This window comes from Xenopus tropicalis, chromosome 1 (assembly GCF_000004195.4).
Source record: "Xenopus tropicalis strain Nigerian chromosome 1, UCB_Xtro_10.0, whole genome shotgun sequence".
Lineage (NCBI taxonomy): Eukaryota > Metazoa > Chordata > Amphibia > Anura > Pipidae > Xenopus > Xenopus tropicalis.
This window is the reverse complement of record NC_030677.2, coordinates 64,088,637-64,102,889: the sequence shown is the minus strand read 5'-3', so window position 1 is coordinate 64,102,889 and position 14,253 is coordinate 64,088,637. Positions and strand designations below refer to the sequence as shown.

The 14,253-nt window shown below is 38.9% G+C and overlaps 1 protein-coding gene across 1 annotated transcript in view; it reads left to right on the top strand.

Annotated features, from left to right (window-relative positions):
* The first annotated feature begins 3,723 nt into the window (after positions 1 to 3,723).
* Positions 3,724 to 14,253, top strand: part of jade1 (jade family PHD finger 1) — a 49,024-nt gene continuing 38,494 nt past the window's right edge. Inside the window, 2 exon segments of the mRNA NM_001097238.2 lie at positions 3,724 to 3,938; positions 13,675 to 13,753. Of these exon segments, the coding sequence (NP_001090707.2) occupies positions 13,702 to 13,753 (52 nt within the window). The 5' untranslated portion in view covers positions 3,724 to 3,938; positions 13,675 to 13,701.

The following is a 14,253-nucleotide window of genomic DNA, read 5'->3' as shown; positions in this document are numbered from 1 at the left end:
GATGATTTCGTACAATCCCTAAGCTTAGATTCTAACAGCTGTCGAGAGCACATTGAGCATGTAAGTGTTGCTGAGCCTCAAAAATGGTCTAACAAGATGCAAGGTGGCTAGCTCCTGCAGACAAATTTGAAGGGCTGCAGAACCTTTGTGCTAGTACAGTATGTTCAGAGTATAAAATACAGCATTTCTAGCCATGTTAATATGCAGGCTTTACTTATCCTTTAATATTACATATTAGTATGCTATAGATTATAACATGAAAATTGCTTTTCTTTTTCATTTTATTACATGACAGCAACCTTCCTAAAATATTGCATGCTGATTACTTTAAAATTCAATAAATTTAAAACCTTTTTGATTGAATGTTGGAACAGGATACTAAGCTCACTGATCCTAAATACTGTGCAGTTGTTTCAATTCAATGTCAGAAAGACGGATGAAGAAGACAGAACCTAAATATAAAGGGCAATAACAATGTTAAATACCAAAAAATTCAACCTTGCATTCAAACTGCCTTTTGGTTTCTTGTACCACTGATCCTAGTAACCAGACAGTATTAGCTTCCCTTTAAAAGGGGATGCCATCACAAATCATAGGTCCAAGTTTTTAACCCATGATCCCCAGCCCCATCTAAGTAGAATAGGGCCCCAGTTAAAGAAAAAAAAAAAAAAAGCTGCTTGTCACAAAAAGGTCACGCAATTCCCTGTCATGCCCTGATGGTGATGGTGGCCCCAATTTACTGGTTTCTGGACTGCCATGTAATGTGAATCTGAATTAATAAGTAATTAGCCATGTATTGTAACTTTTATATAGACAGGACAGTGTCAGACTGAGATGACAGGGGCCCACCATAAAACCCTAACAATGGCCCCGCTCTCAAAACTTTAATTCTTCTCTGCTCCTTCAAACTCTTTTTTATCCTAATGTCTTTTCTCTACATACTATACTCTATTCTTCCATCTATCAAACTTCCATGTTCCCATATAGAAATAGGGAATGACCATGAAATAGGCCAAATAGTTAGAAGCAAGAGGGCCCACTGACACCTGGGCCCACCGGTAATTTTCCTGGTAGGCCAGTCCGACACTGAGACAGTGTCTTGTGAATTGGTTCCTAAGCTTAGACAACTGACAGCAGCACAGAGCAAATACTGTGTATGAGCAGAAAGGAAGATTGGGAGCTATAGAGGGCATCTTCTGAGGCACAGACCACTGCTAGGTGGGTTTAGAGTAAGTCATCATGGGACCCCCTACACCAGCTGGCCCCAACCCAAATTCTCAGGTAACCTGTCCCTTTTGCAGCAGTCTGGGCCCCCTGATGGAAGCCCTGGCCTTGGGTTGCTACAGAAACCCAAAATGTAACTGCTATCTTTTCATGTTAAATTGTAGTTCTTCTTCCTCACTAATTTGTTTTTTTTATCAGTTCTAATTACTTTAAGCATACACTGGAGACTATAATTGTATCAATAATATATCCTTCAGAGGCACTAACACCTCTGAAGGATATATTATTGATACAAGTATAGACTCCAGTGTATGCCTAAAGAAATTTTGAGCTCTATTTATGTCATCTTTTTCTAATACATAAAAAAAAAATATTAAAATATGTACTTGTGTACTTTTTTCACAAACTGAATAATTTTCCATTGGTTTCAACAATTCTTGCACTGTTCCATCGGCATATCACACAACAGTGCTGCTGGACAAATCAAACAATGATGCAGTGGAATAGTAATTGATAATAAATACATATACAATAAGTACTTGGCAGACACTTGTGTTTATCTGATCAATCAGATAAGGGATTATTGCCATTTTGCCATGTGTGACCATATTGTACAATGTGACAGATAATCCTGACACCCAGTTGGAATTGCCAAACATCAGCCCATGTATATCCAGAATTATACAAAGGTACATTTTGTACAAATCTTATTTGCCAGAATATTTCGGACATTGTGTCATAGTCCTGTATAGCCTTACAATTTCTACCTGGAGCAACACACTCATAGGGGCACATTTACTAACCCACGAATCCGAATTGGAAAAATTCCGATTGGAAAACGAACATTTTGCGACTTTTTCGTATTTTTTGCGATTTTTTCGGCGCCTTTACGACTTTTCTGAAATTGTCGCAACTTTTTTGTTACCAATACGATTTTCGCGAAAAAACGTGAGTTTTTCGTAGCCATTACGATGCGCTCGTATCTTGTCGCGACTTTTTCGTATTGAGCACTTGTAAGCGGCGGGCGAAACTTTCAGACTTAGCATGATTTTGGAAGCCTCCCATAGGACTCAATGGCACCCTGCAGCTCCAACCTGGCCCAAGAAAAGTCACCATACTGAAGCTTGAATGAATCCGAATCTTTAGTACTCGGCGCGAAGGCTATGAAAAAGTCGCGACTTTTTGCGCAAGTAGTAACGCTACGAAAAAATCGGCAGATTTTGCGCAACATTCGGAATGGCAATGTAAAAGTTGCGACAATTTTCCGAAAAATCGCCAAATACAGATCACTACGAAAAAAAACGCAATCGGACGCATTCGGCCCGTTCGTAAGTAAATGTGCGACATAATGTGCATAACACTATCCATTTGCACATTCCCATGCAATACATTATACCATGTTGAATACAAACAGCATTGGCACAAAGTTTGACGCATAATGTGGTCATACCCTCCAAAAAAAAGTTAAGGTTGCGAAGTACCTCAATGTGTTAACTTTGCAATATGTGACAGGTTCTAGAACAGTTAGGAAACATCACTTCCCTCCACTGCCCTGTATTTTTCCTTTCTGTTTTGGCAGAAGATCAAAGTGCTCCCCCCTGTGGCAGCAGTGACCCAGAAATGAGTTTGATTCACAGAGTCCTTCCTCCATAACAAGTAAATAACGTCAGTCACAGAGTGCATGTGTGTGAGAGGAGACACAATCTGTCCCCCCCCCCTTACCCTCAGTACCACAGCCGCTGGGCTGAACCTTACGAGCACAGGATCACCCATCTGGTTGCGGGGGGGGGACACGTTATACGAGCCCGGCGGAGGTAGCCAGGAATACCCGAGCAGGTAAGAGTCAAGCAAGTAGAGTGCGGGGAGGGCGGACTCCACGTTAACAGGCTTGTTGCACGCCTGTGTGGGCTTTTCAGCGAGTTGGGGGCGAGCCCGGGTGGTTTGAACACTGCCAAGGTCGCTGCTGCCTAGTGGAAAATAATCGAGTACGTCATTAATATGGCGCCAAAAGATTTGCTTGTTGCTAATGTTAGCGGGGGGCTCGGGGCTTGTTGGGTAGCGAGTTGTTAGGCTGCTGGGTGGGTGTGTACGCGGTTCCTATAGTTTGTATGGGGCGATAGTGGCAACTTTTGCCAGCTTTATATATATGCCAAGCGCACGTACACCATTTGTGTGCCCCGGCGGCCCGAAACATCGGTGTGAATGCGCGCTGCTGTGTCAGCATCATGAGCCGCCTGAGAGGGCGCGTTGCTTCTCACTTGTGAGTGTGTCTGTGTGTGTATGTGTCTGTGTGACTGTGTGACAGTGCCGCAAGGTGTCCCTGCTCCGAGCGATACTTCTAGGAAACGTGGCCGCGGTGTGGTAGGTCCGGGTTAATGGACTCACGGCCGGTGTTCTAAGACCTGCCATTAGGTGTCCCTCTATGTAGGACTGTAAGCTCATCCTTCAGTAACTAGCCATTTATCTAATCCTTATGGTTAATTAGCCGATAGTATGGATGCCTGCAGGCAGCGCAGAAACTTATGTAACCCGCTGCGTACATCCCATGCTGCTGCTGCTGCAATGTGCGGCATATGGGGCAGGGATGTTGTACAGGCAGGGCTCAGGCTCAGGCTGGAGTAAAACTACTAATGTGGAATCTTGTGCAACAAGAGTTGGTGGGCTTGCAGGATTAATACTTTCACAATTATTTCAGTGGTTTCATGGGCTCCATGGTGAGTGAGGCATTTGCACATCGCAGCCTACATTTTTATTATTAGTATTTTAATAATGCAACTTTCTGATCAGCTTTGGCATGACTCATGGGTAAATCCATTGACACTGGTGTAGAACTTGTTACTTTGAATCAATTTTTGCCAACATCATGGCATTTGTATTAGTGTTTAGGCCAGTTTTGTCCTCTGTGATTTGGGCACACAGAAGTAGGAGTGCGGCCAAAACGTTCGCATAGGGGGGATGGATCCAGAATGATAGAAATGTATCATGCGTTAGGGCCAAGATCTTCAACTTCAGCTTGTCTATTTATTTGTAAACTATAGCTCCCAGCGTTCTTTACCAATGGGAAGGAAACTTGTGTGGTTCCTTTCAAAAATTGTTCAGGGTTCTGCATTCCAAATTTGTACTACACTTCCCAGTGTGTGTAATATAGAACCCAAGTGGATCATTATCTTTGGCAACAGGCTAAAGGGGTATGTGCATTTGGTGGCTTTTACTGGATATAAGCCAGTATAAGGGTTCAGTCCGAATACAAAATTGTTTTATTTTTTCTAAGTTTTTGAACTGTGCATATTTTATGCAACTTTTTTAGTACTGTGTGACAATTTACGCGACAAAATCGTATTTGTTGCAACGAGTACGAAAGTTTCGGATTTATTCAAACTTCTGTATCGTGACTTTCCTCCATTGAGTCCTATTGGAGGCTTCCAAAATCATGCATTGAAGTTTCAAAGTCAGAAAGGGTTTCCTGCTGTTTACGATCGTTCGGATACGACAATTTCGTGCCTTTTGCAAACAATTGTTTCAATACGAAAATTTTGGATTGTAAGTATGAAATTTTCGTATTCAGACGGAAAAAAATTTCGGGAAATTTGCGATCATCAGAAATGATCGGATTTCGTGATTCGGATTAGTACTTTAATGAATGGGCCCCTAAGTGTACAGAAACGCATCTTAGAGGGACATGGATTGAGTATGGCATCCACTTGTAGGGAAATGAATGTGTTTTGGCACTTTTGAGATCTCCTGTTAGCGCACTTCTTACTAATGTATGCATGCTTGCACAAAAAGGATTTAGAGCCTTACTATCAAATAAAACACTTTGTCTCATGGACACTTGTATGCCTTTTGTTCATGTATGAAAACTGTTAAAATTATGACATGATTTTACAAGTCCCTCTAAATAAAACCACTAACCCAAAACACTTATTGCAAGTCAGAGTTGCAGCTTAACATGCAGAAGTGTAATTGCAACTAAAATAATACAAATATATATGCACATATTTATTTCTTGTTGCCGTGGCAAATGGTTAGGCAGCAAGGCCAGTCATCATAAACCCTGGTGCACGTATCAGTAACCCTTGCACAAGCATACTTTTCACACGTGTTGGTTGCTCTTTAGATCTGTGACATGGCTTTGTGCCATGTAACGGTTTTACAGAGACCGACCTCCATGGGTGAGTCATAAGTTACTCTGCGGGTCTGGCATCACTGTGCTAAAAACAGCTGTGGCCTAGACAGGGCGATTGCTTAATTGACTAGATTGTGGTTGAAATGATATGGCCTGGGGATATTGCAGCTTATATGGCCCAGAATATTGTAGCTTGTCTAACCTATAATGAGTGACTGCATGTGTGCTACTGTGCTATAAGTTGTTTATGTGCTGAAATACCAAAATAACAAAAATACACCACTCACATCTTGTTGCAAAACATTCTAGAAATTGAAAGTAAGTTCTGGAGCATAAAGTTAAGATTGTTTAAAAACTAACAAACAAAAAAAAAAAAATATGAAAAAGCTTTTGTCTCATTCATTGCTGCTACTGCTGTGTGCCCACGTCATGGTTACGACGACACTGTGTCATGGCCAGCTGTCACTTTATATCACCTTTCACAAATAAACTTCACCCATTTTGGACTTCATCCATAAAAAGAAAGCACCTGGTCAGAATCTTTGTTATGCACCCTCCTACTGACGTTCCTGTAAAGGATGGACTATGTCATTTGATCCCTTGTACACACAACATGTAAATGTGCATGGTACTTAACTCATTCAATGCTCCTAACATACTGCTTCCATTGTAGAATCCTTAGGGCTAAGACACACGCAGCAATTAGCCAAAAAATCATGGCGACTAATCCACGCTGTAAAAAAAATGCACGCAATTAGTTGCAGTGACTTATGCAGTACCCTATGGCGGGAAAGTCGCCACAATCGCTCCATGTGTCTTGGAGTTTATGTTTAACCCTTTGAATGGCAGGCAGTTTATTTTTTATGAAATTTAGCAAAAACTATTTTAGAAAATGCCCTTGAACATTTTGGGTAAAATATGTTAGGAAAAATAAAATTATTATTTAAATTTACTGGCAAAAAATATTATTGTGAGAACAGAAATTTGTATTGTATTGTGCCATTCTTGTTCACTAATTAATTTTTGTTTCATCTTAAAGGGGTGGTTTATGTTTACAGTAACTGTTAGTATGTTATAGAATGTCCTGTTACTAGCAACTTTGCAATTGGTGTTCTTTCTTTCTTTATTTTTTTTTATAGTTCTCAAATTATTTGCCTTCCACTTCTATATCTTTCAGTTTTGAAATGGGGGTCACTGACCCCAACAGCCAAAAACGATTGCTCTGTGAGCTTACAAATGCATTATTAATGTTACTTTTATTACTTATCTTCCTATTCAGCCCCTCTCCTGTTCATATTCTAGTCTCTCATTTAAACCACTGCCAGTTGCTAGGGTAAATAAGACCATTGCAACCAGATAGCTGCTGAAATTTCAAACTGGAGATCTGCTGAACAAAGAGCTAAATAACTAAAAAAAAACACAAAAATATAAAAAATGCCAACCGATTGCAAATTGTCTAAATTTAATTGTCTACATCATACTAAAAGTTAATTTGTAGGTGAACAACCCTTTAACTTTTAAGAGCATTAGATGTTTAATATATGACAAAGGATGGTTTGTTCTAGACAAAAGTAAATTGCAGAAAGCATGACTTCTCTGTTTCTTTATCTGGGGCAGGCAGAGGCAACATGTTTTTTTGCTGTGACACTGGGGAGCATAAAATAATTGTGGGGTTTTAGCCATACTCTAGCACTGAATTTTCATAAATAATATACGTTGTTACATAATAGTAAAGGGTTGACGCGCGTCATCATTTATGAGCACTGGGCAGATTGACATTTGGTCAGTAACCTATAGCAACCAAGTATTGATGAGTATTTTCAGCCAGCAGCAGGTAGAACAATGAAAGTAAACTTTTGAATAATTATGGGTTATTGCCCTAGTATAAATTTTCCCGGTGTTCATAAATAAGCCCCATTGGTACATCGGGTTTAACCTTTTACTTACTGGAAACCCACATCTAAATGATCCAGTGTGCCAAGAGTATTAAGACATTATATTGGAAGAAGTATAAGGGGCATATTTATTAGTTTGTAAGCCAAGATCACCGGTGATGTTGCCCATAGCAACCAATCAGATATTTGCTTTTGTGTTCCAACTTGTAGGTGACCATTTAAATCTAATTGCTGATTGGTTGTTATGGGCAACATCACTGGTAACGTTGTCTTGCACACTATAGTAAATATGCTGAAATAAATATGTGCTTCTTGAGTAATTTCACACTCTTTTAGAGCTGTCATGCAGCAGGTGAGTTTCAAACTGTCTTTGAATGCAGCAGCATCACAGGAACTATTTTTTGGGATCATGGGATTTTTGTGGACAAGCAGTGGCACTCTAGCCTAACATGTCTATGTACAATGCCCTTCAGTGTGCAAGCTGGAATGATTTCACCATCCATGCTTCCCCCATGCACAAATTCCCATATTGAATTGGTTAATTAAAATGGGAGTAGAAAACCATGTAACCTTTGATAAGATTACAAGCCAGCCCTGCTTGCCCCAACCTCATTAGTACTCTTGTGACTAACTGGAAGCCAATACCACCAAAAGTGTTCTAAGATAGTCTGTTGCAGCAGCAAAAGAGGCAAACTAATAATAGTACTCCTAGTTTTTGGTATATATAGTGTATCTTGTTTAAAAGGCAGCAAACTGTTTCTTTCCAGTGCAATCACTTTAGGGAAACAAATCCATAATTTTACAACTGTTGGTACCAAATCCTTTGCACCTTAACATGAAACCTCCATTTTTTATCTCAAGGGATGCCTTGTGTGTGCTCTAAGTAAGTACTGAATACATTTGGGGACCACAGTTACAAGTAGAGTTGCCTGCTTTTTAGGAAAACTAGTGATCTTCTTATCTCTGTTATGTCTTGTTGTTAGGCTGCATCCTTACAAATTTGTGTATATATATTTTAAGTACTGAGGATTTGAATGCACTCCTGATGCATTGCGAGAGATTGGAATATAGTGTTTATATCTGTTTCTCAGGGTAGATGTCTGGATGATATTTTGCATATTCCCAGATGGGACAGAAGAGGGTGAAAAAGGCACAGTGGAGAGGAATGAGAAGTTGCTATAGCTGTGGCTAAAAAAGATTTTAGGATTATTTTATTTCGTTCCACCAAAGATCTGTTGGCAGGGTAACTGTCCCTGTGTATTTATCATATCACTGTAGCTTTGTGGATTAAAGCTGACAAGTCCTTAAAAGTTCAACTGAGACAAACATTTCATAAAAATAGAAACTTAAAGGCACTTTTATTAACACTTGCTGTCAAAAATTAGCATATTGAGCACATTCACATTTGAACTTTATTTAAAAAAAAAAAAAAAAAGAAAGAATATATACAGGTATGGGACCTGTTATCCAGAATGCTCAGAACCTGGGGTTTTCCGGATAGGAGATCTTTCCGTAATTTGGATCTCCATACCTAAAAAATCATTTAAACATTAAATAAACCCAATAGGATTGTTTTGCCTCCAATAATGATCAATTATATAATATTAATTGGGACCAAGTACAGGGTACTGTTTTATTATTACAGAGAAAAAGGAAATCATTTTTAAAAATTAGAATTATTTGCTTATAATGAAGTCTATGGAAGGTGGCCTTTCCGTAATTCCGAACTTTCTGGATAACGGGTTTCTGGATAAGGGATCCCATACCTGTATTAACATTTATTTTGGTATCCTATTTAAATAGAACTGCACCATCATACTTATTACCCTAAACTAAGGACAATTCTGCAAGAATTACTGGCATTTTAATTCATATAAAGCCATTACATTCTAATGAGGTTATGTAATAAAAGGCACTAAGTTTGGCCAGGAGCAGTAACCCATAGCAACCAATTAGCATGTAGCATTTACTGGTCACCTGTTTAAAAAGCAAACATCTTATTGGCTGCTATGGGTTACTGCTCCTTGGCAAAAAGAAATGTTAGAGAGGTAGAAAACTATAGATTACAAGTGGTGTATAACTTAGAAATGCAAGCAGAAGTTGTATTAGACACTGATGTGGAATTAGAATATTTTAAACGACAATATAAAAATAAAAAGTTAAGATTGAGAGATCACAACTGGTGATGTTACCAGTGGAATCTGTATAAATTGTCGCAAATTAGATAGTAATTTTAAGTGTTGACAGCCACTGACTGGGGAACTAGTGATGATGAACAGTTCAGTGTAAAAATGAAACTGGGCAAAATGGATAGACTGCAGAAAATAAAATAAAGACTCACAAATTGCCAATTTTTACAGCATTTTTTTGGAGACATTGACTGAGGTCATTTACAGTGTCTGTTAGAGATATATTTTTTGTGTAATGTTTGATGGTTTATTTCCATTTCATGTATATTTACAGTACATTTTGTCTGCTGTGTATTTAGCGTGGTGGTTAACCAACTTTTTCAATATGTGCTAATTTTTGATGTGCTTAGTCTTTTAAATAGCTCTTTGTATATTTCCATTCATTCATTCATTTTTATTAAATACTTTTGGTTGCACAACAAGCTAAGTGTTTGTGGACATGTCTGTGGGTCAGGGATTTGCTGAACCCGCACTAAACAAGTCTCCAATGCCCTTCTGTTAACTAAATCAAAAAGAAAATTCTCCATACTAATACGATTCAGTAGTGATGAGCGAAAATCCGGGTATGGATTTGCAGTCACGTTCATGTCAAGTTTTGGGAAGTTTTCACAAAACAGGACAGATTCACTCATCATTATCCTCAGCCTTTCTTTTGCTTTTAAAGCAGTGCATCATATATGGCATCCTTCATTCCCTTGGTATACAGGGTACAATACCCTCCCTCCTGAATGTGGTCATACTTTCCTAACTGCTCCTTCTCTGTCTCTTTCTTAAATTAAACCTCCTCACAACTTTAACTCTTTGTTGGGGTCCCTCAAGGCTCTGTCCTTAAACCACCACTCTTCCTACTATACGCTGCATCTTCTTTCAGCTCATCAGCTCCTTTCCAATACCATCTTCATGCTGACTCACAGATGTAACTCTATTTTCCTGATCTTTCTTCCTCTGTCGTATCCAGTTTCTATATACTCTTGGATGTCCTCTTGTTTTCTAAAACTAAACTTGATCCTAGCTGATGCTTCTTATGCACATATACCCTACCCCAGTGATCCCCAACCAGTAGCTCGTGAGCAACATGTTGCTCCCCAACTCCTTGGATGTTGCTCTTAGTTCCCCCAAACTAAGGTAGTTATTTTTGAATTTTTGACTTAGTGACAAGTTTTGGTTGAATAAAACCAAGATTTACTACCAAATAAAGCCTCCTGTAAGCTGAGGTGTGCATAGAGGCTACCTAATAGCCAATCTTAGCCCTTATTTGGCACCTCCATGAACTTTCGTAATGCTTGTGTTGCTCTCCTTTTACATTTGACTTCAGCTCACGGATGAAAAAGGTTGGGGACCCCTGCCCTACCCCAATACAGGTATGGGATCCGTTATCCAGAAACCCATTAACCAGAAAGTTCAGAATTACAGGAAGGCCATCTCCCATAGACTCCATCCACTCCTTTTTTCTCTGTAATAATAAAACAGTACCTTGTACTTGATCCCAACTAAGATATAATTAATCCTTATTGGAACCAAAACAATCCTATTGGGTTTATTTAATGTTTAAATAATCTTTTAGTTGATTTAAGGTGTAAAGATCCCTTATCCAGAAACCCCCAGGTCCCAAGCATTCTGGATAATGGGTCCCAAACCTGTACTTTTATTCAAGGCTGCAAGAATATGTGGCTTTCTCAGCCAGGAAACAGCAAAAATAGCTGTAATACATTCTTGCATCAAATTTAATGGCTAACTTTATAGAAATATTACAGAGATTTGTGGTACAATATTTTTAATTGATCAACTAGCTAACAATGTAAAAGCCTTATTTTGGAACTTTGCCTTGAACTGATTTCCAATGAGACAGTATTTTTCTATCATGCCTACAGAAAAAGTATTTAAGGGCCCAACCCATAACTGATCTCATTGCCATGCATCCTTACCTATATTGCAGCTCCCAACCCCACCCATAGTTGATGTCACCGGAGGGAGCAGAGCTGGCAGGCCCAAGTATATAAACGAAAGCCAGTAGATGGCTGGAGGGGGGATTAAAGAACTTCAAGTGTGAGTTTAGCAAATTAAAAAAAAAAAAGACTAAAATGTTTTTCCTCTGTCTTATAATTGTTAGGTGAAATAAAGGAAAGGCAGTGTATCAGACTAGAAGAAAGAGACTTGTCAAACTGTGCAAGTCTTACAAAATGTTATCATGAATTTTTAAATTAACATTGAATTGTCCTGTACCTTCTCCCTGCAGCAACCTCTAATCTGCTTTAAAGTTATTACTAGCGTGCGCCATTTCAAGCTGCATCGACTGAAACAAAGGATTCTTGTACCTGTTGAACAGTTAAGAAATTGTCCAAAAGAACTGTCCATTGTCCAAAGAACTGCTTTAGCGCAGCAACATTTTCAGTTTTCAAGCGCTTTTCGGTAGGAATTTGGTAGTATGAGCCCGCTGTCGTTCAGCTTTAGCTCATTAACTGATTGTCTGACATTTTCCTTAAGATGCTTCTGATGCAAAGAAGCATCTATTGTTCCTTCAAAAAGCCCAGGTGCCAAGTTTCTGTGGGCAACAAAATATAAACAATCCATCAAGATAATGCTACATGGCTTGAGGTTTGGTAGAAGGCTCTGTGAAATAATGTTTGATATTCACTAGATGTAAGGCTTGTCATCCAGAAAGTACATTTTTAATTTATCAGTCCACAGAACATTTCTGATGTCTTCAAAGACATTCAGGTGCATTCTGACCTAGGTTTTCTACCATGTCATGGTATATGACATTTTCACATGAAGTCACTTTTGAGACAAAAGAGTGCAGCAGTGTCCTCCTTAATGTTGTTCTGTTGTAGGCTGAGAAATATTAATGACTTTATGCAGTGCATGTAGAGTGATTTTGGCAAGGCGAGTCTCTTTTAGATTAACTACTGATTAGTGTTCTCCATTTGATAAGTATGGCTTTGACCAATGTTCAATTTAAGAGCCTTAGAAATGGCTGTGTTACCCTATCTAGAGTGATTGCCTAAGAAAGGCGAAATTAAATTACCAATACTGGAGGTTTTTATTTCTTTTAAAGCTGGTCATACACTGAAAGAGATTTGGCAAGGTCACATGGATGGAATTCAGGCACTCGGGGCAAAAACAGCATTAATGTGCTGGTACACTCCTCACCCTAATGACATTTTTAAATCTGCCTGATCATCTCTAGCCCAATTTTTGGTCAGATATCAGTTGGGCAGGCCTGCCTGATAAGTTATTGATTCAGGCAGATTTTACCTGCCCATGTGTTGCCATTTTTAAGGCTCCATTCATAAATTACTAGATAGAAGTGGTAAGGCTGATGCCACATGTGGCGTTTTTCCGCTGCGTATTTTCTAATTCTCTTGGCGGCTGAAAAACGCCTGATATCATCCACAGAAATAGCTTGAAAAGACTCGAAGCAAACCACACAATGCGGAAATATGCTAGAAAACGCTTTAGCGCGGATTTTTCAAGAGTAGGCCGAAATACGCCAGTATTTGCAAAGCAAGCTATTCCTATGTATACGCAAAGGAAGCTGCCAGACCTAGCGGAAATACACAGCATTTTTTGCTATTTCGCACTATTAGCACCATGGAAACGGGATTTGCTTACGTCACCAGTACTAGGCTGAAAAACGCCATAGTCTCAGGCTGTGTGGCTTGTACAGCGTTTTTAGGCTGAGAAAAAACGCAGCGGAAAAACGCCACGTGCGGCATCAGCCTAAAAATATGTAATCAAATTTAGGTAGAACTACAAACATAGACAAAACTTAAATGGGGATAAATGCTGTTTGTTAGCACTGTATTTTCTGCTACTTCAATATCCCATTCCTAACCAAGATCAAAATTCCTTTAGGGCTCTGACATACTGGGTGCTTCATTGCCCACTTTTAAGAATAGCTCTTCTGTGGTCAGTGCAGAATGTGTGAGATATAGTTGGCTGAAGAGTGAAAGAAGGGCCAAGTGGAATCGGAGCAGGTTCCTGCTTAGCAATCAGACCCACCACAGAATTTATAAAATTGTGGAGCATATGTTTTTGGCTTGTTGCTTTCAATAAAGTAGGGAAAAAAGTAATATAGAAATTTATGTCAGTGAAAACCAAGTGGAAGAAGGTTGCTACCCCCAAAAAACTATCCTTTTTAGGGCTCATGTACATACGTTACCATAATAATGTAATACATTTTGTGTTTTATGTCTTTTAAAGCACATTTATTTATACATTATATTGACTTCCTTTGCAGACTGGCATCCCTATCCCTAAATAAGCCATGAAACGAACACGGCTCCTGAGCAGCAGTGAAGATTCTGATAACAACGACAGTAAGCGCTTTCACAAGATTTTTGTCATTTGTGTCTCAAGGAACAGAAGTGAGAGGAATAAAGCATAGTTTTTGTTATGTAACTGTTAAACAAGTCTCTACTCACATAACCGGTTGTGATTTTTCTTATTGGAAAATTAAAAAATTGATATAAATAACATCCAAGTTGTAATAAAGTAATTTTCTGTCATTTAGTAATAAATGGACTTATGTTATTGGTCATATTGCTATATAAAGATGTTATTGGTCATATTGCATATGACAAATTGATTTTTCATGGAATTTCAAACTGTATGTTTGTGTGGCTTTCATTGAGGTCTCGCATCATATTCCTCAAAACTAATAGGTTCTTATACTTCTGGCCTACTATGTTTAAAGCATTATACCACAATTTGTATTTGTACTCTGCTCTTGGCCAGGTATTGTCTTTTGCAAGACTGTATGAGAGCAACTGTGGTTATCTCACATTTAGGTCATTGTGTAAAAGCAGATTTTCTTGCA